The following is a 25,442-nucleotide window of genomic DNA, read 5'->3' on the forward strand; positions in this document are numbered from 1 at the left end:
AAAGAAGGAAGATGAGTGCACGCACTTCAAACTTAAGAGGTTAAAATGTAAAGGTATATAAATGGGGGACTAAATTAAATTATCCAAAGCAAATTACTTCAAAATTAAGAGGTTAAAATGAAAATGTATATAAATGGGGGACTAAATTGAAATTACCCAAAGCAAATTTCTTCCCCCAATTTATAAACCCTAACCCACACCCCACCCCACCCCCACCCCCCACAGATAAAGGATATTCCGAAATCTTCCTTCATTTCCCTCTCCTCCGCCATGGAATCCCTTCTCCGTTAGCTTCAGTGGACGAGCCTTTGCCGAATTCGACTTCACAAGCGTCGGAAATTCAGAGAGATGGGAAAGTATATGAAGAAGTCGAAAATACGTGGCGACGTGGCGGTGAAGGATGCGTCGCAGTCGTCACTGGGTGTTCGTACACGCGCCAAAGCCCTAGCCTTACAGCGCCTCCAGTCCTCGGCTGAATCGCTGCCACCGAAGCCGGAGCAGTGTTACCTCGAGTTGCGGTCGCGGCGGCTTGAGAAGCCGACGCTTGTCAGGCAGAACATGCAGAAGATTCCTTCACCGAGAGATAGTCTAAATTGCCCGGAAAAGGAGGAGTTTGGGAGTGGAAGTGTGCCCAAGGAAGAAGAAAGTGTGTGCAGAGCGTTTGAAGCGGGGGATTTGGAAATTGACGCCTCTTTCGGGGAAAATAATTTGGAGTCCGAAGCTAGGGGAAGGTATTTGCTTTGCTTTTTTCTTTTTCTTTTTTTCCCCATATAGATAGATTGGATTATCCATTTGATTTTTAAAATTTCAATTTTAATCTAAAATAGAGTATTTTGAAAAAAAACTATGTGGTGTTAATTGTTTTCTTATTTCTTCACTGTTGTTTGATTAAATTTTCTGGTATTTTCGAATTTTCATTTGGCTTGAGAAAACGAAGGCTGATAGTTTCTTCTTCCCATTCTCCTTTCTTCTCATTTTTGTTTTTGTTTTTGTTTTTGTTTTTGTTTTTGTTTTTGTTTTTTGATAAATGATCGGGGAAGGATAAAAAAAGGAGAATATCAAGGAAGATATGTTTGCATAGTTTTTGTTTTAATTTGGGTTAATGAATTTTGGTGAAAAAAAAGATGTTTTCTGTTTTTGGAAAAATAAGAAGAAAAAGAAACTAGCTGAGCTTAATGAAGTCTCTTTTTAGGTGTTATGAAAAGATTTATTTGCCTTTTAGTTGAAAGATCTCTTTGAGAGGTCCCCAAAATTCACCCACTTTTAGTAATTAGAGTTCTCTCTTATTTCATCTCGCGTAAGTATTTGATAAAAGCTGGATGTTTTATGTTGTTGCTTTTAGGTGGACTTGATCATTTGAATAAGTTTTTTGATGGCTTTGTTCTTGTGTTTCTTGTATTGCGTTAATGAAAACTATGTATTGATGAGTCTACATTTGGGGCAGGAGAACTAGAGAAAGCACGCCGTGTAGTTTGATCGGGGCTACCGACACTATCATCACTCCGGGTTCCAGCACAAAGTCTGCGACTCTTGCTCCTACCAATCAAAGGGTCCGAAATACTCGGATCAGAAGCATGCCCACAGACCATGAACTTGAGGAGTTTTTCTCTCAGATGGAGGAAGCTCAGCATCGACACTTCATCGATAAGTATGTCGGCCGTTTCATTCGTTTTACACTATAGCTGGTGCTGAATAATGGACTTGTGATCAGGCAAATAATTATATATCTTCTTGACAATTTATCTTGCAGGTATAACTTCGATATTGTGAATGACTTGCCCCTCCCAGGTCGCTACATCTGGGAGAAACTGTCGCCTTAGTGGAATAATATTAGGTGATATTCAACAGTTCCCTGCAACTCTTTAGTGTAAAGTGGAACAGAAGCTATGGACGACATCTAGTTTAGTCTTATGTAGGATACTAGGATTGGCGACTTTGCTTAGCGCTTGCTAACCCAATTAGAAGTACAAGTGTAACTTTAGTTTTCAAGAAACTCCCATTCCCATCCTTGTAATTTGAAGGTTTAACCATAGTCAGTGCTAGTCTCTCACTTTACTGTGACATTTGCCATTCCTCCCCCACCGACTTGTAGAATGGCTTTCTGATTTTATGTGGACTAGAGATATATAAATAAACTTTCATTTATTCCTGAGAATTCTAGATATTATTTATGCATAAACTTAGGAATGGCGACGGGTAAGGGTGTGTTAAAACGGGTATTAGGTTGGGCACAAGTACTATATCTTGTACCCGCATAGATTTGATCCGTTTAGCTTTATACACACGTGGGCACACAAACACATGGTTCTTGGGTTTCAACCTACAGGCACTAGCACAATGATGTATTCAAGGGTGAAGATTTATCAATATTTGTGGGGTTCATTGAAAAAATAGGAAGACCCACATGTATTATAGATTTCATAAATTTTACTTTTATAATGATATAGAAATTTATTTAATTTGACTTTTTTTTGAATTTGACAGTTTATCTTATTGTTTATAAATTTATTCATAGATTCTAAAATCTAAGAAACTCTTTAAGAGGCATTTCCAATATGATTCGTGAAATCATGTGGATGACCAAACGACTTAATTCATACTATCTTCGCGTGAAAATTTCGGTCTGGTTTCAACTGATTCTCTGTCATCAATTTTTTGAGTGAAAAATTCAGAAATATTTGCTAAAAGCTCTCTTATGAAACGTTAGAAATATTTACTTATAAGCGACGGTATAGTTATGAAACGTTTTCGTTTTTTATGAACAAAATTTATAAAATATTTTAAAATTTGTCTTAAAAATAAATATGCTTTTGAAATATTATTTTATATAAACATTTTCACCATTGAAAAATTGTTTGTTATTTTTTCATCATTGCCTTTAATTTTAAATAAATTGTAAAAAAACATCTAATTTGTTCTTTAAAAACTATAATGAAAAAATTTTGTTAAAAAACAATTTATAAAAACCTTATTTAAGTACATACATCACTTTTTTTTTTGAACTTATAACACATTTAAAATATTAAAATCCTTGTCCAAATTGACCTTAGATTTCTAAGTGCAAACTGGTTCGACTTCGGACTTTGGTACTAAGAATTTTGTGTTTCATTAAAAAAACATTGAATATCTATAAAATGGAACACGTGAAGCAGTGTCGCTGCATAGAGTTTCCATGCATGTTGCAATTCTGAACATAAAGCTGCATATTAATTAAAATAAATAAATAAAAGGGCACAAATTAAATGTATCGAATCACTCGGGTACACAAATGTTCGCTTGCATCAAGTAAATTTTTGTCTTGCTTCACATGGGACGCTTCTCCGTACTCTGCATCCAAGCGTAACGTTTATGTCACCAAATATAAGATTCGATGATGTGCATTTCTCCTTTCTCCAGCTCTGCTATATATGCACACACTTCACTTTATCTTACATGTACAGATTGCAGAATTTATATCATGTTAAAATAACTTGTACACAATCAATTGTAAAACTAAACCTTCTACATTATACCACCAACATGGGTGATCAAATGAAGGGATAAAAAAAAATCATAGGCTGGAAATTGGGATAACAATTCATATCATTTTGTTTATCCTATATATAAAACTTAAATCATCAAGATATAAAAGTTACATTATCTTAAAATCTCCGTACAATTTGTAAAGATTCTATCAAAATATTCTAGAAGATTAATTTTTAATATTATGACAATAAGATTTATGATTCAACAATCAACAAATACCTTATAAGTTATAATAAATATATCAAATATAGAAGTTTAAGCAACTTGTAACTTTACATATACGTAAAATCATCGAATCGAATAATATCAAACAAAATTCATACGACATAACAAAGCAAACCATGAATTGATAGTTTCCAGTCCTGTTTATCTGATCGATTTGCACTTCACCGGTCCATCGGAGAGCTGGTCGTTGTAGAGCAAACTATTCATTGCACCTAAGCAGCACAGACAATGGTAAAGCCCCCGAATAATTTTTCGCTTAAGCATGACCAAGAGAAGAAAAAAACTTAATTTACACACAACAAGATTCCTTCGTTTGAAGGATTCAGAGTAGATGGCTGCAATAGCAGAGCATGCAGAGTCCTGAAGAATCCACCTCCTCGTGACCCCGCCGCATAAGTAGCATTCAGATAACTAGTAAAAAGCTGAAAGAACAACAAAGCCAATCGAGTATACTAAAATTTCACCAGGTTCATCAGAAACCAAAATATAAATTCAAGTCTTTCACAACCATAAACCTTCTCACAAGTCATACAAAGCTGAAACTTAAGTAGAAGCATACTATGAACTAAGATCACAGGGTAAGAAACATGTTCCAAAAACTAGGAAGTACCCCCCAGGTCTGCTGTCTCATTGTTAGATTGGGAGACAAAACAAAGTTTAGATTTTCTACCCAAACAAATGTACAGATTTATCACAACCAAGCCCAAACTATGACTATCTGAGTCACTATACCAATGCGATTCTGTCAGTTATCAATGTTTATGTTAAGCTTGAATTTGCATCATCCATCCAGGAACCACTTTTTATTCTGCAACTTCAATATTTTCAACATAACATCTACGTCTACCATTCTGTACCCGCCTACTCAATTATCCCCTGCCTTCACTTCCGCATCTGCACACTTGTTCATATCCTCATTGTTTTGTTCTATATCATCACATGGTACAATGATCTTCTGGTCCTTATTTTTGTCAACAAGCTCGTCATTGTTCTTTTCTACTATGCATTCAGAGTCTTCAATGTTATCATTCTTATCAGCTTCAAATAGCCCATCATTGTTCGATATGTTCTCGTAACAAACAGCATTCTTATTGTTAGTGTCATTGCCTTGAGAAAAACCAGACCCATGAACATTATTCTCTTCACAGAATTCGTCATTGTTTTCCTCCATTGAATGTGCATAATCATGACTATCACTTCCATCATCAGATTCATTCTCCACTACCTCCTCACGGTCTTCCACTCTATTTCCCCCTCTCCTCTCAAGGCATTGCAACCTCCTTGTCAAGCCCCCTATCTCTCTCTCCATTAAAAACAATCTTTCCTTCAATATCATATTCTCCTCCTCCAGCTGGGCAATCTGAGTATCCTGATCATCCACTCGATTCTCCAACACATTGTGATACTCCATCCCACCAACACCGACACTGTTAGGGTTATAAATCATCTCAAACCTGCTCAAATCATGGTCCAACCTCCTCTCGACCTCAACATGCTCCTCCACATCACTCTCACTCGAACCTCCATCATCATCCTCTTCATCCTCCTGAGCCTCCATTTCATGTCCAGGTGATCTTAACCTAATCAATCCCTTCATTGATCCATACCCATCGACACCCCACTCTTCCTTGGCCATGTCCACTAAAACCTCCCGAGAAGGAGAAAAAATAGGAGTCGGCAAGACTGCAGGCGTGACCGGACATGGAGAAACCAAAGACGCAATACCACCACTCTTCTTCGCCCTAATTAAAAAGGAAGTAGTGTTCCTTGGGGCAAATGGAGCAGACCTGCTGTTACCATAATTACTATTATTATTATTATAACCCATGTTCATATTATTATTCTGATTAAACTTCTTTTTGGGGAAAAACTTCCTAGTCTTCAATCGGTTTTGATACTGCAACTCATTCAAAGTAGGCAAATTATAGTTACTAAAGTTCAAGTTTCCATCACCACCACCGACTATATTGACACCACCAGCAAGACCACCAACAATATTGCCCACCATCAGCGATTTATGTTGCTCCTTCCTCCTCTTGTCGTTGGGCTTATTCATCCTTTTGCCCTTCCAGCTGCTCCTTGGACCCAACGGATTTTTGAAAGTAGGTGGCGGTGGGTTCACAGCACCGACGTTCGGATTAGGGTTTTGAAACGGCGGCTGCGGCTGTAGATGCGGGGGCCACACTCCATAGCTCCGATTAATCGGAAGCATCTGTTGATCAGAATAATAATCGATCGGATAACTCGATTCAAACACCATTGGAATACGTGCACCAGGTATATAACAGCTCGAAGAGATTACCTGAGGCTGCGACTGCTGAAGTTGCGGTGGGTTCATTTGATTCAAAATCATCCGATTAGGATTCATGTTCATCAACTGTTGATGCTGCTGCTGTTGATTCATCATCATCATCGCCTGCTCGTTCATTTCCAAGTAAAAACCCTAGAATTTGACAAATTCGAGAATCAGCCGAAGCAATCGGATCCGTCAATCTCACCTGAATAACCGAGAATTCGATTTTCTTTCACAAAACTCGTTTGATAAGGGAATCTGAATCAAAATCCAAACCCCACGGCAAATTACACCAATAAGAACGCAAGATTTAGAATAACAACTCAACAAAAAGAAAATTCAAGATCGAAATCGTGTTCCGCGCAAATTATTAATGAATCGTTCAAATTTTTTGTTGAGAATTCAAATTCAAAACTTATAATTTCAAGTCCAATTGATAAAGAAGTTAGGTTTAACCAAAGAAAGAAACAAGAGCTTGGGGCAGTTATATAGAGGAACGCGAATGGAATTAACGGTCTCGATCAGTGGATGAGAATTCAACGGTTGAGATTGAAGACGTGTGGTTAGATAAACAACCGCCATTATGGAACGATGTCGTGTTCCGCCGTCACTCGTTCTTTGGTTCGAAAAGACAAAGCTGCCCCTGGGTCTTCTAAAAATAAAAAACTGAACGTGAAGATGAACAGGTTCCGTCTGAACATTTATTTATAATTTTTTTATAAAAGTATTTTTTAAAAATTTTTGATAAAATATTTTAAAAATTGTTTGAAAAATAAATATGTGTTTGAACAACTATTTTATAAAAAAAAACATTTTAACATTTCGAAAATAATATGTTCATCTCGATCTTCAATAGTTTTATTCAAAAAATATCTAAAAACATATCTAAAGTCTTTTTTAAAAACTATACTTCGAGAACATTTTTTAAAAAATATTTTTTAAAAACATTTTATAAAAATTTTATTCAAACATATATTTTAAGTTTTTTCACTTACAAAACACTAAAAACGTTTTTAAAGTACATTTTCAAACGAAACCTAAGTGATTATATATAATGTTAGAATTTTACCAGGATCCTCACGTGTGTTTCCAATAATTTTTTCATCCTATTAAGAACATTCATTTACAAAGATAAAATCAGAAATTTCTTTCAGAAAAACTATATACTTAAGATAGATTTAAAAATTTAGATTTTTAATTATTATAAAATTAACATTATCATATACGTAATATTATTATTACTAAATTTATATTATTTTTAATAACATATTTATATATAATTATCATGTTTATTAAATTATTGCTTTATTTATTTTAATCACTAATATTAGTATCATTTATAAATAATAATCATTTTCTATTATTGAATGATAATAATGTAATAATTAGTAGCATTGACAATATTATTAATTTTATGATTGTATTAAAATTATTATTTTAGGCACTTTAGTTTTATAATAACAATATGACTATGATTAATTATTTTATTTATTATTATTATTATTATTATTATTATTATTATTATAAAAATTAATAAAATACCTACAATAATAATTATAAGATGAATTATAGTTATTAATAGGATGAAGATATGTGATGTCCCTAAAAAATATACGGGTCTAACCCGACCCGAGCCCAATAATCCATATTTTTGAAAATATACTTTGGGGCCCATTTAGTCTTATTTTATGAGAGGATCGTAATCATGAATACATGGGGTTGAACCCTAACTGGTATGGTTGGAGCCCGACCCGAGCCCAAGAAGGGTCCAATATCTAGAACCTTCCACTAATCTCGAGCACATAAAGATCATCAACATATAAAGATAATATCTTATGAATCCAATATTTGATATTATCTTCAAATTGATATTAGAATCCTACTTGGTCAGGGCTCTTACCCGAGTAGAGTCCTGCTCTAACACATGTTCTACCTTGACAAGGTAACCTACCCCTCCAAACCCCTATAAATACAGGTATGGTTCATGATTTATGAAATCATCTTTGATATTCACCTCTTGCTCACACAATCACGCACGCATATTCTCTTGTTCTTCTTATAATCACGCTCTTTTACTTTCGAGCACTGACTTAGGCATCGGAGGGGTCACGCCGAAACACCTTCGGCGCCCCTTAACTTGGCTTCTGTCTGTGCAGAAATCCATCGTGCCCGACCCGACCCCGTTTTGTGAAGATTTGGAGATTCGCTCTACCAGACCGAACCCGGAGAAAAAAATCGACATCATCAATTGGCGCCGTCTGTGGGAAATTGAAGAAAAAGAATTGAGATGGCTGATGCAAATGGAGTCAACGAAGAAATAAATCAACTTATCACCGCTGCTGTAGAAAGAGCTATGGCTGCAAGGGCGGAAACCAATCCCCCTCCCCCACCACCAGGTCAGAACGCGCAGTTAGAAGAAATCAGGAAACTGAAGGAAGAGATGGAGCTCTTGAAGAAGAAACAATCCGGATACCTAGCCACGCCAGTGCGGAACATTCCCTTCTCTCCTGAAATATTAGAGTCCGAACTCCCCAAAAACTTTAAATTTCCGCATATTGGGGAATATGATGGGAAAGGGAACCCGGATGAGCATCTGTCCCGTTTTGAGAATGCGGCGTTGTTGCACAGATATTCTGACCCGATCAAGTGTCGGGTCTTTCTCAATACTTTGATAGGACCGGCTCAACAATGGTTCAACTTATTACGCCAAGGAGATATCAAGGAGTTCAAGGATTTTAGCAAGGCCTTCCTACACCACTTTGCTAGTAGCAAAAAACACCCTACGACTACTCTTAGTCTTTTTGCTATCAAACAGCAAGGTCAAAAGATTTGCGAGTATATGTTCGTCGATTTAGTGCCTTGGCCCTGGAAGTACCTACTGCCACCACTGACCTGCTTATCAGTGCCTTTACCCAAGAACTTGCTACAGGGTATTTTCTTAAATCTCTGATCAAAAAACCGCCGTCTACTTACAATGAAGTGCTTGCTCGGGCCGAAAAATATGTGAATCTAGAGGAGGTACAATTTTCTCGTATGAATAATGGGATGGACAGGCCACCAAGTCCGAAGAACGCCCGGGCCCCTAACACACCTCGGAGGATGGGACCATCTCCCCGACCCGAGCTGCTTGGACAATTCACTTCTTTCACTCCTCTAAGAATGGGTAAAACTCGGGCTATGCGAATATGTGAAGAAAAAAGACTTCTACAGAGACCTCCATGGAGCGAGCAGGGGCCCCGTAGACCAAAGTCTGACAAGTATTGTGACTTTCACAATGAGTATGGGCACAATACTAATGATTGTTGTCAACTGGAACAGGAAATTGAAAGAATAATACAACAAGAGCCAGGGATGAGGGATAGGTTGGCACGACAAAAAGGAGGATATCCCCCGAATAAAAGGAGTCACGAAGGTCCTGATCATTACGCACCAAGACCCCGACCTGGTCCACCCCAGGGAAATTTCCAACGCCCGAACCAGAATCAGCCCGGTAATAACCAGGGACCACCCCCTCCCACAAAAGGTGTTATCAACATGATATCTGGGGGACCGATTGATGGAGATTCCAATAGGGCAAGGAAGACAAGTAGTTGGAAACTGAGCAACATGGAGATAGCTGACCAGGTGGTTAGAACAGGCCCGACCATTTCCTTTGGCCCGGGTGATTTGAAAGGTTTGTCGGATACTACTCATAATGATGCTGTAGTGACCCTGCATGGTATCACCTACTAACTGGCAACTAATAGCATGCATTAAACTTAATACAGCAAAATAACTTAACAGAGTAAGACATGCGGAAACAAAACCATAATTTAGTAACATAATCCAGACTTAAATCTGTAGCGATACAACCAAATCGAAATCTTAAACAGTAAACATTATACAACTATATCGAATCCTGCTGTATAATAAAGTCCTCAAGGCTCCTGCTCCCTAGTCCTGCCTTGAACTACCAGCTCCGTCCATCCTGCGACCTGCCCCATGGAATAGGGTGTCCAAGATAACAACTAGGACGTGAGCACTACGCCCAGTACATAAACATGAGTAAGCATATGTATATAATGCATGCAACATGATGACTGGTAAAAGATCATCTGAAAAGTCATGCTCAGAACCGGCGCCATATGAGTGCTGCCACCGCACGGATCAACCTCTGGGTGCAACCACACTCGTCTAGTACACCAGATTAGACAGACATAAATGCCCTCGCCGTCGCGGTACTCTCAGTGACAGACTATCGAGTATAGAGCTGAGCGGCTCTATAATCAGGTATAACAAGGACTAGGCTCAACGTGTATATGCACATGACATATGAGTATAGAAAACGGTAAATCATACATCATGCCATATAATAATGCCAAATAAATGCAACATATAAACATGTATACTCGCTGGCAATCTCAGTCAATGTGTACGTACCTCTAGGCTAGTTCAAGTATAATAGGATCCTAGGTTCCAAGCCTATATTTCAAAAGTTCACCGTATCACTACATAAATTCTATAAGCCTTAACTAAGCTAATAAGTACTCCCAAAACTTAAATAGATTCCCGAACCATACCTTCGTCCGTAGTTAGCCCTTTGGAGTCGCTAGTCCCGGATGACTATAACCACCCCTTGGTTATTCCAGAATCTCTATTATAACCGATAGGGCCCTCAAGTGTATATCTCACACTATATAACTGAAGAAGGAAACTCGGGAATTCGTAATTGAAAATGAACTCTGAACGGCCCTATTTATAGCCAAATTTCTCGGCCAGGATCGGAACTTCCGATTTCGGGATCGGAGCTTCCGATCCAGCTCATTGCGTGCATGTCTGCCACGCCAGGATCGGAACTTCCGATCTACGATCGGAGATTTCGATCTGCTCTATGATCGACACTTGTCAAAACTCGCGACTGAGTCATCGATCATTTCTGGCAGCTGGGGATCGGAACTTCCGTTCCAGGATCGGAGCTTCCGTTCCGATCGGAGCTTACTATCCAGGATCGAAGCTTACTATCCAGGATCGGAGCTTACTATCTGGGATCGGAACTTACTATCCGGCCCAAAATGAAAAAGCCCAAATTTTACTTCCGAAGTCCAATAACACTCCGAAATTGGTTAAATACCAATCCTTAATCATGTTTAACATATTATTATCTTAAAATGGTATCTGGGTTACTACATTCTCCCCACCTTTAGATATTTCGTCCGCGAAATAACATCTAAAGACAATAAAGATAACAATATGAAACATCAAACCATGTTTTATTACAACAACGGTAATTACATCTTACATGTTAATCAAAAATACAAAGCAAACAACTCAGGATATTCTGTTCGCATACGACTCTCAGTTTCCCAAGTTGCTTCTTCAACGCCTCGGCGCTGCCACTGTACCATCACAAGTGGTATAGTCTTGTTCCGAAGAACTTTCTCCTTCCTGTCTAGGATACAGATTGGTCGTTCAACAAAAGACAGATCTGGCTCTAGCTGAATATCAGTAGACTGAATCACATGAGATTCATCAGCTATGTACTGTCGAAGCAACGACACATGAAAAACATTGTGTATACTGGAAAGAGATGGCGATAAAGCCAAACGATAAGCAACATCTCCGATCTTCTCCAGTATCTGAAAAGGCCCAATGTAACGAGGAGACAACTTGCCTTTCACACCGAATCTCATCACCTTCCTGAAAGGTGATATTCGCTGAAAAACATATTCACCAGGCTCAAACTGAAGTGGCCTGCGGCGAATATTCGCATAACTGGCTTGTCTATCTTGAGCAACTTTGATCCTATGCTTGATCAAATCTACCTTGTCTACAATCTGCTGCACCAATTCAGGACCCTCGACTTGCCGTTCCCCGACTTCATCCCAGAATAACGGAGTACGACATCGTCGACCATACAATGCCTCGAAAGGTGCCATATCAATACTACGATGATAACTGTTATTGTAGGCAAATTCAATCAAAGGTAACTGATCCTGCCAAGATAAACCAAAGTCCATGACAGAAGAACGTAGCATATCCTCCAGCGTACGAATAGTGCGCTCTGACTGCCCGTCAGTCTCCGGATGATACGCCGTGCTCAAACTCAGAGTGGTACCCAACGCTTGCTGAAAACTACCCCAAAAACGTGAAGTAAATCACGGATCTCTATCACTGACAATACTCACTGGAATCCCATGTAATCGCACAATTTCCTGGATATATAAGCGTGCCATGCGATCATAAGAATACTCCCGATTATAAGGAATGAAATGTGCTGATTTTGTCAAACGGTCAACGACAACCCAGATAGCATCACACTGACGTAAAGTCATAGGCAAGTGGGTAACAAAATCCATAGTCACGTGCTCCCACTTCCATTCGGGAATCTCAAGATTCTGCAGTAATCCACCTGGTCGTCGATGTTCAGCCTTGACCTGTTGACAAACCAAACATTTCGAAACAAATTGATACACACTTCGCTTCATCCCCTTCCACCAGAATCTAGTTCGCAAGTCCTTATACATTTTCATACTTCCAGGATGAACTGATAATCGACTCTTGTGAGCTTGAGATAGAATATCATTCCTGAGCTCCGCAACATTAGGTACAACCACTCTATTGGATAGGCACAATAAACCATCTGCCTGAAAATGGAATCCAGATGTATTAACTCCATTGGCTAGACGTGCCAATCGCTGAGTCTTAACATCAGATATCTGAGCATCTCTGATCCGAGAATACAATGCTGGCTCAGATAGAATAGTATACAAACGAATCCCATTCCTCCCTTTCTTGTGCTTGAGCATAAAACTCAATGAACAACACTCTTGAATCATATGAGATATTTCATTAGTCTGAAGTGCAGACAGTCTCACCTGCCGACTCAAGGCATCAGCAGTAAGATTAGCAGAACCTGGATGATATTTGATTTCACAATCATAATCCTTCAGGAGATCCATCCAGCGTCTCTGTCGCATATTCAACTCTGCCTGAGTGAATAAATACTTCAAACTCTTGTGATCTGTAAATATCTCAAATTTCTCGCCATAAAGATAATGTCTCCAAATCTTGAGCGCAAATACAATGGCGGCTAACTCGAGATCATGCACTGGATAATTACTCTCATGTGACTTCAACTGTCGAGAAGCATAGGCAATAACATGTCCATGCTATGTCAAAACACATCCTAACCCCTGAACAGAGGCATCAGTATAGACAACATAACCTTCTGATCCAGAAGGTAGAGCTAACACAGGTGCAGTAGTAAGACGTCTACGCAGCTCGTGAAATGACTCCTCACAATCCGAAGACCAAATGAAGGCAACATCTTTCCGTGTAAGCTGAGTCAAAGGCCTTGCCAACTGTGCAAAATTCTCGATGAACCGACGGTAATATCCAGCTAGACCCAAGAAACTACGAATCTCAGCAACCTTCGTCGGTCGAGACCAGTTCAGCACTGCCTCTATCTTACTAGGATCAACAAATATCCCTTCATTAGAAATCACATGACCGAGAAATACTACCCGATCAAGCCAGAATTCACACTTGCTCAATTTTGCATATAGCTGCTTATCTCGTAACGTCTGTAGAACAATCCTCAAATGTTGTGCATGCTCATCCTTGTCATGAGAATAGACAAAAATATCATCTATGAAGACGATGACAAATCTATCCAGATAATCTCGAAATACCTGATTCATCAGATTCATAAAGACTACCGGTGCATTCGTCAAACCGAATGGCATCACCCGAAACTCATAATGCCCGTATCTGGTCCTGAAAGCAGTCGTAGATATATCTGAGTCTCGTACCCGCATCTGATGGTATCCAGATCTCAGATCTATCTTCGAATAAACAGAAGTACCCTGTAGTTGATCGAACAGATCATCAATCCGCGGCAAAGGATACTTATTCTTGATGGTGACACGATTCAACTGCATGTAATCAATACATAATCGCATCGATCCATCCTTCTTCTTGACAAACAAAACAGGTGCTCCCCATGGAGAAACACTCGGACGAATATATCCCTTATCAAGAAGATCTTGCAACTGCTGTTTCAATTCCCTCATCTCTGACGGTGCCAGACGATAAGGTGCTCGGGATATAGGCGTAGTTCCTGGTACTAGATCAATACCAAATTCAACCTCTCGAACCGGAGGAAAACCAGGAATCTCATCAGGGAATACGTCAGGAAACTCGCTGACAATCGGTAGCTGATCAATACCCTAACTACTCGTAGACATATCAACTGCATAGATGAGGTAGCCCTCCCCACCTGACTCCAAGACATGACATGCCTTCAGAGCCGAAACAAGTGGCATCGGAGGTCGCGCACCCTCACCATAAAAGTACCAGCTATCACCCTCAACGGGATGAAACTGTACCAGACGCTGATAACAATCCACAGTAGCGTGATACAAAGTCAGCATATCTATTCCCAAAATACAATCAAAATCCGTCATCGCTAATATCATCAAATTAGCCGATAACACATTACCCTCAAATTCCAGAAGGCAACCCATCACTAGACGCTTAGTTACTACCTCCTGCTCTAACGGAGTAGATACAACTAAATCCATATCTAATGATACGTAAGGTAATCTATGTCTCTTAACGAAGCGACTAGAAATAAAGGAATGCGATGCTCCAGTATCAATTAATACAAGTGCAGGAATACCACATAACAAGAAGTTACCTGCCAACATGCGATCGCTTCCCTCAGTAGCCTGCTCCTGAGATAGAGCAAACACCTGCCCTTGAGTCTGGGGACGATAACCAGAAGAACTCTGTAGTGCTGGCTGCTGACGTGGAAAAATAGAAGCCTGAGATCCAACCTGGGATCCCGATCCACTAGCAGAACCCATGCGCTGAGGACAATCTCTCCGCAGATGTCCCTGCTGACCACAAATATAACAAGCCCCAGTAGCTCTCCGACATGAAGCTGCAGGATGCTTCCCACCACAGTGGCTACAAAACTCCTCCTTCTTCTTCTTCTTCCCAAAGTGGAAAGTACCTCGTGAACCACGAGAACCAGACGAAGTAGTAGGAGTAGAAGAAGACGTAGGTACAGATGACACAATAGCTTGAGCTCGAGGCTCAACAAATCCACTAGGCTGTGCTGGCATCATCAACTGTCCACGCCTGTTGCTGGTCTCCACAAGACGGCAACGGTTCACCAAAGTCTCATAAGACACCGGGTCATCACAGACGACAACCTGAGAGTAGATATCTTGGTTCAAACCTTGTAAAAAGATATCATATTTTGACGCATCACTCTCATTGATATGGGGACTGAAAGGTAGCAGATCAAGAAATCGCTGCTGATACTGATCAATAGTCATTGATCCTTGCCTCAAAGTAAGCAACTCCATAGATCGTGCTTGGCAAACAGCCGGAGAAAAATACAATTTCTGAAACTCCCGACAGAAATCCCCCCAAGTCACCTGTCCTCTCTCAGTACGTGCCTGAGCAACCTTGGCATCCCACCAAAAACATGCTCTATCCTCTAGAACGAATTCTAGAACTTCCAGTTTCTGCTCCTCAGTACACTCGAAAGCTCAAAACGTGCTCTCAAGTTTAGACATCCAGCTTCTAGCTTGTTCAGGATTCTCGCCTCCCACTAAGGGTTTCGGTCCTACCTGCATAAACTTATTAATAGTATAGCGACGTCGACCCTCATGAGGACGATGTTGATCATCCTGATGATGATGGCGACGATGATGATGACCACCTCCCTGGCCAACACTACCGTGACTCTCGTCAGCCATATCCTGAAAAGAATTGCACATTAAAATCCCAAATGCGCAAGAATTATTCTAACTAATTCTAAATCCCAAGTACTAATCCCAAAATCTAAGCATGCTCTGATACCAAAAATGTAGTGACCCTGCATGGTATCACCTACTAACTGGCAACTAATAGTATGCATTAAACTTAATACAGCAAAATAACTTAACAGAGTAAGACATGCGGAAACAAAACCATAATTTAGTAACATAATCCAAACTTAAATCTGTTGCGATACAACCAAATCGAAATCTTAAACAGTAAACATTATACAGCTATATCGAATCCTGCTGTATAATAAAGTCCTCAAGGCTCCTGCTCCCTAGTCCTGCCTTGAACTACCAGCTCCGTCCATCCTGCGACCTGCCCCATGGAATAGGGTGTCCAAGATAACAACTAGGACGTGAGCGCTACGCCCAGTACATAAACATGAGTAAGCATATGTATATAATGCATGCAACATGATGACTGGTAAAAAGATCATCTGAAAAGTCATGCTCAGAACCGGCGCCATATGAGTGCTGTCACCACACAGATCAACCTCTGGGTGCAACCACACTCGTCTAGTACACCAGATTAGACAGACATAAATGCCCTCGCCGTCGCGGTACTCTCAGTGACAGACTATCGAGTATAGAGCTTAGCGGCTCTATAATCAGGTATAACAAGGACTAGGCTCAACGTGTATATGCACATGACATATGAGTATAGAAAATGGTAAATCATACATCATGCCATATAATAATGCCAAATAAATGCAACATATAAACATGTATACTCGCTGGCAATCTCAGTCAATGTGTACGTACCTCTAGGCTAGTTCAAGTATAATAGGATCCTAGGTTCCAAGCCTATATTTCAAAAGTTCACCGTATCACTACATAAATTCTATAAGCCTTAACTAAGCTAATAAGTACTCCCAAAACTTAAATAGATTCCCGAACCATACCTTCGTCCGTAGTTAGCCCTTTGGAGTCGCTAGTCCCGGATGACTATAACCACCCCTTGGTTATTCCAGAATCTCTATTATAACCGATAGGGCCCTCAAGTGTATATCTCACACTATATAACTGAAGAAGGAAACTCGGGAATTCGTAATTGAAAATGAACTCTGAACGGCCCTATTTATAGCCAAATTTCTCGGCCAGGATCGGAACTTCCGATTTTGGGATCGGAGCTTCCGATCCAGCTCATTGCGTGCATGTCTGCCACGCCAGGATCGGAACTTCCGATCTACGATCGGAGATTCCGATCTGCTCTATGATCGACACTTGTCAAAACTCGCGACTGAGTCATCGATCATTTCTGGCAGCTGGGGATCGGAACTTCCGTTTCAGGATCGGAGCTTCCGTTCCGATCGGAGCTTACTATCCAGGATCGAAGCTTACTATCCAGGATCGGAGCTTACTATCTGGGATCGGAACTTACTATCCGGCCCAAAATGAAAAAGCCCAAATTTTACTTCCGAAGTCCAATAACACTCCGAAATTGGTTAAATACCAACCCTTAATCATGTTTAACATATTATTATCTTAAAATGGTATCTGGGTTACTACAGATGCATTGGTTATTCGAGCTCTGGTCGCTAATTATGACGTAGCCCGAATTTTTGTGGATTCGGGAAGCTCGGTCAATGTACTATTCCAAGAAACCATAAATCAGATGGATTTGGGGGAATATAAGGTAGATCCGGTGGTGACGTCGTTGTTCGGGTTCACGGGTCATGCCATCCGACCTACTGGATTGATCAATTTGCCGCTCACTTTGGGCAAGGATCGTACAAGTAAAACTCGGATTGTCAGCTTTATTATCGTGGATGCACCATCAGCATACAACGTTATCTTGGGAAGACCAGCCATGACTACGTTCATGGCCATGGCTTCCGCACTATATCAAAAAATAAAATTTCCTGTGGGTAATGAAGTGGGAGAGGTCCAGGGAGATCAAAAGATTTCTCGAAAGTGCTATGTGGAAGAGGTACGGATAGAACAAAAAGCGGTCAAAATCAACCATGATGACCGACCCGGGCCGCGAGATTGGGAACAAGTAAACTTATTGGAAGAAAACACCCCTGTTATGGTTGAGGAAGAGTGTGAAGAGATCATAATCTGCCCCCCAACTGGTTCGGTCAAAGTTGCTCGGACGCTAGAACCTATTCTTAAAGAACAGCTAATACAGTGTTTGATGGAGAACAAAGACGCCTTCGCTTGGTCCGTATCTGACCTCTTGGGAGTACGGAGAGAAGTAATGGAGCACAAGTTGAATGTTATACGAGACTACCGCCCTATTATTCAGAAAAAACGACATTTTGGGCCCGAAAAAGACGCTGTGATTCAGGGGCAAGTTGAGGAACTCTTGAAGGCCGGACACATTCAGGAGATATATTTCCCGACTTGATTGTCAAATGTGGTCTTGGTACCCAAGTCCTCGGGAAAATGGCACATGTGTGTAGACTTCCGTGATCTAAACAAGGCATGTCCGAAAGATTGCTATCCCTTGCCCCGAATAGACCAGTTGGTGGATTCCACATCTGGGCATGAGTTATTGTGTTTTCTGGACGCTTATCAGGGGTATCATCAAATTCCCCTGGCTAAGCAAGATCAAGATAAGGTGAGTTTTGTCACCTCTACAGGAACTTATTGCTACGTGGTTATGCCTTTTGGGCTAAAGAATGCTGGGGCCACTTATCAAAGACTAATGGACAAAGTTTTCAAGCAACAAATCGGCAAAAACATCGAAGTATATGTGGACGATATTTTGGTCAAAACCCGAATAGCTCATCAATTCATTATCGACCTGACCCAGACATTCCAGACACTACGTGATTATCGATTAAAGTTAAACCCGAGCAAGTGCACATTTGGGGTTCAGACTGGGAAATTTCTGGGATATATGGTCACTAGGAGAGGAATTGAAGCTAACCCAGAAACAGTTCAAGCCATTATCTCTATGGAGTCGCCCAAAAATATACAGGAGGTACAAAGGCTATCTGGAAGGATTGCCGCATTGGCTCGCTTCATATCAAGATCAGCAGATAAGAGTTTCCTGTTCTTCAAAGCACTCAGAAAAACTAAAAATTTTGAATGGGATGAACAGAGTGAGAAATCTTTCCAAGAGTTGAAAAAGTATCTAAAAGAGTTACCGGTGTTGAACAAACCAGTACAGGGAGAGGATCTCTTCGTGTATCTGGCTGTCACACCCCGGGCCGCTAGCTCGGTCCTGGTTCGGAAGGAGGGGGTGAATCATCTACCGGTCTACTTTGTCAGTCATGCCCTGAAGGGAGCAGAACTCAATTATATGACTCAAGAAAAGTTAGCTCTGGCTCTCGTCATTACAGCTAGAAAATTGAGACCTTACTTCTTATCCCACCCGATCACTGTTCTTACCAATAGTGCCTTGGGGAAAATTGCAGCCAACCCAGATGCATCGGGAAGACTGATCAAGTGGATTACAGAGTTAAGTGAGTACGACATAAAATTTGAGCCCCGTACTGCCATCAAAGCTCAAGCCCTAGCTGATTTCTTGGCAGAAACTATTCAGTTAAAGCAAGAGGACCATTGGAAGATATTTGTAGATGGATCATCTTGTCAAACAGGAAGCGGGGTTGGGATTGTGATAATATCACCCTGGGGCGAGGAAACCAACATCTCGATAAGGTTGGATTTCCGAGCATCTAATAATGAAGCAGAATATGAAGCCCTCCTGCTCGGACTAAAGGCTGCTCGGAATCTTGGTATATCCCGAGCTACCCTTTATTCAGACTCACAATTGGCCATACAACAGAGCAAGGGGAAGTTTGAAACCAAGAATGAAAAGATGATAAAATATGCTCAAGCATTAGATAAAGCTAAGGAAGAGTTTACCGAGCTCACTATGGAGTTGATTCCAAGAACTGAAAATACGAAAGCTGATCACTTGGCTCGTCTCGCAAGTTCCGTGGGTGAGCCACTCGAGCCCGGACTAAAAGGGAAAGAGCTGGTATCTCAACTTGAAAGTTTGGACGACCTGATAGCAGACGTACCTGAAGGAGATTGGAGGTATGGCATCCACAAATATCTGACTAAGGATGAGCTCCCGAACGATAACAAGAAGGCTCGGGAAATTAAAAGGAGAGCTTTGCGTTTTGTGATGGTTGACAAGATACTTTTCAAAAGGTGATTCTCTTAACCTCTGCTCAAGTGTCTTGGCCCGGATGAAGCTAATTATGTTTTGCGAGAGATTCATGAAGGCTGTTGTGGGAATCACTTGGGTAGCATAGCCCTAGCTCGGAAAGCCCTCCTGGCCGGTTTCTTCTGGCCCACTATGAAGAAGGATGCTTCCGTCCTGGTCAATTCATGCTACAATTGTCAGAGGCATGCCAATTTACAATGGAGGCCTGCGGAGTTTATGAAGGCAGTAGTAGCCGCCTGTCCTTTCGATCAGTGGGGAATGGATATTGTTGGGCCATTCCCGGTCAGCACGGGTCAGAGAAAATTCTTATTGGTGGCCGTGGATTATTTTTCAAAGTAGGTCGAGGCCGAGCCATTAGCCAAAATCACAGAAAAAGAAGTCTTGAATTTCTTATGGAAGAATATTGTTTGTCGGTTCGAAATACCGCGCAGGCTCATATCAGACAATGGAAGACAATTTTGTGGCTCTAAGGTCCAAGCTTGGTGTAAACAGATGAAAATTGAACAAATTTTTACATCTGTTGCTTACCCCCAAGGGAATGGACAAGTGGAGGTCACTAACAGAACTATTGTGCAAACACTCAAGACTAGGTTAGATTCAGCTAAGGGAAAATGGGTGGATGAGCTTCCATCCGTATTATGGTCTTATCGAACTACAACAAGGTTCGGGACGGATGAAACACCATATAATATGGTGTACGGGACGGAGGCAGTCCTTCCTGCTGAGATTGGACAAGAAAGCGCCCGGGTCATAGCCTACGGCCCGGATAACAATAAACTGAGGGCCATGGATTTAGATTTGGTGGAAGAAAACCGAGCTAGAGCAGCGGTTCGGTTAACAGCTTATCGTAAAAGAATGACCCGAGCCTATAACAAACGGGTCTACCCTCGGGCCTTTCAAGAGGGGGACTTGGTTATGAGGAAAATTCAACACCATGGGGAGAGAGGAAAACTAGATGCGAAATATAAAGGACCCTTCAAGGTGGTAGGGAAAACAGGAGTGGCTGCTTATTACTTGGAAGATTCGCAAGGAAAGAAAGGAAAAAGGTCGTGGAATGCTCAACATTTGAAGAAATATTACTCCTAAGATCCCAACCAGAGTTAGGACAACCGACCTCATAAAGAGCATGGGGTTGTGAGTTATTTTGTTATTTTTTGTTTTAAGTTCGATAGTAATAGTAGTTAAGTTCTTCTGTTATTTCTTAAATCTTTGAGATATGTTTTGTGAATTATCAAAGAAAAAATGACATGTTTTGTCAAACAAAATTAAAGCCCGATCAATTCGGCACATACCACGCCATTCGTGGTCAGAAACCAAGCCCGATCAATTCGGCACATACCACGCCATTCGTGGTCAGAAACCAAGCCCGATCAATTCGGCACATACCATGCCATTCGTGGTCAGAAACCAAGCCCGATCAATTCGGCACATACCACGCCATTCGTGGTCAGAAACCAAGCCCGATCAATTCGGCACATACCACGCCATTCGTGGTCAGAAACCAAGCCCGACCAGTTCGGCACTTACCACGCCATTCGTGGTCAAAATTAAAGTCCGACCAGTTCGGCACATACCACGCCATTAGTGGTCAAAATTAAAGCCCGATCAGTTCGGAACTCACCAAGCCATTCGTGATCAAGATTAAAGCATGATAAGCTCGGCACACACCACCCCATTTGAGGTCAAATTAAAAAATTTTAGCCCGATCAGTTGGGCAATCACCACGAATTTTGGGATCCGATTAAAATATACATTAAATAGTGTATCATAAAGGATTACCAGCTCGGGCATTACTTTTATACTTAGCAAAATTTTGTTAAAATTCCAGCTCGGGCATCTACTCAATACTTGGCAAAATTTTGTTATCATACCAGCTCGGGCATTACTTTTATACTTAGCAAAATTTTGTTAAAATTCCAGCTCGGGAATCTACTCAATACTTGGCAAAATTTTGTTATCATACCAGCTCGGGCATTACTTTTATACTTAGCAAAATTTTGTTAAAATTCCAGCTCGGGAATCTACTTAATACTTGGCAAAATTTTGTTAAAATTCCAGCTCAGGAATTTATTCAATACTCAGCAAAATTTTGTTATCATTCTAGCTCGGGAATTAAAATCATGTTCGGCAAAGCTCTGAACAATTTATACATCCAACACGGGTCATCCGTTCATAATACGGAATAAATTAAAAACCAAAAAGAAGACCGCGCAGGGTCTAGAAATGAAACTTGCTCGGAACATTGTTTTCAACATTAAAAGAAAAAAACATTAAGGAGCAGCATCCTCCTTTTGCTCGGGCTCGTTTTCCTCCTGGTCAGCCTCCTCCCATTCGGATCTCCACTCCTCGTCAGGCAAGTCATCTAAGGCTTTGGCCGAGTCAAAGGAGGAAAAAGGATGTTCAGCCTCAGAATATCCTTCAGCCCTGATCTGGGCCAAACATCCCTTGAAGCCATCTTCAAAGAATGCCACATTCTTCTCAGCACAAAGGTCGGCAAAATCAGAGGAATTGATAAAATCCTCCTTCCTTTTTGACCATCCGACCTCGAACTCCTTATCCTTGGTAGCCAGAACAGCCTCGAGCTCAGTAATATGCTTTTTGGCCTCATCCCACCCGTCTTGAGCTGTCTCAATATCCGACCTCATATCATACACTTCCTGGTCATGAGCAGCTTTGATATCACGAATCTGTCCAGTCAATGCAGCTATCCTCTTCACCAAGGCATCTTGATTCAAAGAATGCTCAGCACGGGCCTTATAGGCACGGGCAGTAATCTCCCCCGACCAGACGACAACCTAGAAAGAGAAATATAGTGTATCATTCATAGGAAAAATGATAAAAGTAATTTTTTGAGTTTATAATTAACCCAAAAATTACCTGCATGAGGGCCAAGGCCAGAGACTCCTCAGCCTCTTTATCTGGTACCGCCCGAACTATCTCTAGGTCCTCTGTAGAGACCATGTGCTGCATAATATTCAAGCTCCCGGACTGGTCCGGTCGGGCAAAGAAGGAAACTCCTGGGCTGTAGGGGTGGTCGGGATCACCTCGTTCCATATGCTCGGGAAGGGATCCAAGATCAATGTAAGCTTTCTCTTTCCCCTTCCCGGGGGCGGCGATGTTAGCCCGAGAAAGGGGCTCAGTCTTGTTCAGGGTTTCATCTCCTCGGACTTTCTTAGAAGTCTTCTTGAGTTCCAGCTCGGGAATACGAGGGTCGGATTCAGTGACAGATTCCGCAGAGGCCTCAGGTTTCTTTCTTTTCAACCTCTTGGCCGCGGCTCGGAAGTCGGCTGGCATCTCCGCTTGAGCTATCCGGTCGTCTGAAAAAATTTATATATATACATATATGTATAACAAGGTTAAAAATAAAAAATAATAATAATAATAAATAAGGGGGCACGGGAGAGTAAAGTAACGAATGATTAAATGGTTAAGTATTCCTACCTAAATCACCCTGGACTTCTATTCCCTTTCTACAGAAGCCATATGTGCATAGGAGATCATCCTTGATCAAACTCTCGATATTGAAGATTTTAACAGAAAGGGTGGCCAAGAAGTTGGTGAAATTGTGGCTGGGCTGAGCAGGAGGATCATGAGAAATAAAATTCATAGCCCAGTTTGAACGGCATAGCCAGGGCTGCTTGGGCTCGGGTCGGACAAAGAAATATCTATTATTCCAACCTTTGTGGGAGCTTGGTTTCCCTTTTAGAAATTGGTATTCAGAACGGAGGGAAATATAAAACCGGCCCGGGGCGGTTTTCTTAATTTGAAGAAATTTGGTGAAGTTTCCTATGTCTAAGGGGACTCGAAAAAAACAGAATAAAACTCCTAAAGATAATATCGAGCCAAAAGAGTTAGGAGTAAGCTGGCTCGGACATATACAAAAATATTGACACAAGGCCAAAATGATGTTCGGGATGGGGAACCTCAGGCCCATTTTCACTTGATCTAGGCTAAAGCTTAAGTATCCTTCAGGAGGCCTATGAGCCCGGTCCCTACGACGCGGGAGCAATAAGTCATAATTATCAGGCATGCCTGACCTGTCCCTAATAGTTGGGCCTATGTCTGGACTAAGGTGGGAGGCTAGGATTTGGAACCAATGTTTGCCTTCCGATCTTAGTCGGGCTTCATCAGTTTTGAGGGCGTGAAGCCTTCGCATCTTAGCATCCCGAGTCTCGGCAGGACTCGGGTCGGCATCTGACCCTGAACAGGCAGAATGCTCGGATGCCTCGTGAGGGAGAGGAGATTCGATAAAAGCAACTATTTCCCGGACAGTATTTTTGTCCGAGGAAGACATCTTAATTTAATATTTAAAACAAAGAAACTTACAGAAGAAGTTGATTGATCGAAAAGTATAAAAGAGGAGCTCGATGGTTGACCGATCAGAAATGAAACGGGAATAGTGGCTCGGGTCGGGGTACCTCACGGAATTTTGACAGAGTAACGCCCACGCTGTAAAGGTGAAAAATGAAGTTTTTTTTACCGCCCATTTATAGGAGGATTGAATTGATCTTGACCGTCTCATGATAATCTTGATCAGCGGTCCGGGGTGAGCCGCGTCACTCAGGGAATCTCTCGGAAATTGTACCATCGCAAGATCTCTGCCGTCCAGAGAAAGCACACGACAAGGATCGAGATCCGGACCGTTCACAGAAAACACATTGTGATATATTACATTACACACAGGGTATATGGGGCTCGGGGTCCGGTCAGAGGACTATATGGTCTAAATTTCATACTTCTTTAGACCAGTAGGGGGAGGTACTATTGATGTCCCTAAAAAATATACGGGTCTAACCCGACCCGAGCCCAATAATCCATATTTTTGGAAATATACTTTGGGGTTCATTTAGTCTTATTTTATGAGAGGCCTAGTCTGAAATGGCCCTGGTAGGGAACAAGATCGAAATCATGAATACATGGGCTTGAACCCTAACTGGTATGGTTGGAGCCCGACCCGAGCCCAAGAAGGGTCCAATATCTAGAACCTTCCACTAATCTCGAGCACATAAAGATCATCAACAGATAAAGATAATATCTTATGAATCCAATATTTGATATTATCTTCAAATTGATATTAGAATCCTACTTGGTCAGGGCTCTTACCCGAGTAGAGTCCTGCTCTAACACATGTTCTACCTTGACAAGGTAACCTACCCCTCCAAACCCCTATAAATACAGGTATGGTTCATGATTTATGAAATCATCTTTGATATTCACCTCTTGCTCACACACTCACGCACGCATATTCTCTTGTTCTTCTTATAGTCACGCTCTTTTACTTTCGAGCACTGACTTAGGCATCGGATGGGTCACGCCGAAACACCTTCGGCGCCCTCTAACTTGGCTTCTGTCTGTGCAGAAATCCATCGTGCCCGACCCGACCCCGTTTTGTGAAGATTTGGAGATTCGCTCTACCATACCGAATCCGGAGGAAAAAAATCGACATCATCAATATGGATAA

General features: G+C 41.2%; 2 protein-coding genes across 3 annotated transcripts; one reads left to right on the forward strand and one right to left on the reverse strand.

Annotated features, from left to right (window-relative positions):
* The first annotated feature begins 220 nt into the window (after positions 1-220).
* On the forward strand, positions 221-2,310 carry LOC140884184 (cyclin-dependent kinase inhibitor 3-like). Its single transcript, XM_073290850.1, has 3 exons — positions 221-731; positions 1,445-1,648; positions 1,751-2,310. Exons 1-3 carry the CDS (start codon positions 349-351, stop codon positions 1,818-1,820), a joined length of 657 nt encoding a protein of 218 aa, XP_073146951.1. The 5' UTR covers positions 221-348; the 3' UTR covers positions 1,821-2,310.
* An 875-nt stretch (positions 2,311-3,185) lies between these two features.
* LOC140879894 (uncharacterized) lies at positions 3,186-6,480 on the reverse strand. 2 transcript variants are annotated; one of them, XM_073283853.1, is made up of 3 exons: positions 6,249-6,480; positions 6,053-6,166; positions 3,186-5,962 (listed from the first exon to the last, which is right to left on the reverse strand). In XM_073283853.1, exons 2-3 carry the CDS (start codon positions 6,161-6,163, stop codon positions 4,616-4,618), a joined length of 1,458 nt encoding a protein of 485 aa, XP_073139954.1. In that variant the 5' UTR covers positions 6,164-6,166; positions 6,249-6,480; the 3' UTR covers positions 3,186-4,615. The 2 variants fall into 2 exon arrangements, with proteins under 2 accessions (XP_073139954.1, XP_073139953.1); XM_073283852.1 differs by having other exon boundaries at positions 6,053-6,480.
* Positions 6,481-25,442: the final 18,962 nt, after the last annotated feature.

This window comes from Henckelia pumila, chromosome 2 (genome assembly GCF_033568475.1).
Source record: "Henckelia pumila isolate YLH828 chromosome 2, ASM3356847v2, whole genome shotgun sequence".
Lineage (NCBI taxonomy): Eukaryota > Viridiplantae > Streptophyta > Magnoliopsida > Lamiales > Gesneriaceae > Henckelia > Henckelia pumila.

Bases quoted from the DNA above. Each gene is read 5' to 3' on its own strand.
- LOC140884184 (XM_073290850.1), top strand. From the start codon at position 349: ATGGGAAAGTATATGAAGAAGTCGAAAATACGTGGCGACGTGGCGGTG. The intron at 732-1,444 runs GTATTTGCTTTG...CATTTGGGGCAG, and splicing joins GAGTCCGAAGCTAGGGGAAG to GAGAACTAGAGAAAGCACGC. The intron at 1,649-1,750 runs GTATGTCGGCCG...TTTATCTTGCAG, and splicing joins CATCGACACTTCATCGATAA to GTATAACTTCGATATTGTGA.
- LOC140879894 (XM_073283852.1), bottom strand. From the start codon at position 6,178: ATGAACGAGCAGGCGATGATGATGATGAATCAACAGCAGCAGCATCAA. The intron at 5,963-6,052 runs GTAATCTCTTCG...TCTGATCAACAG, and splicing joins TTCAGCAGTCGCAGCCTCAG to ATGCTTCCGATTAATCGGAG.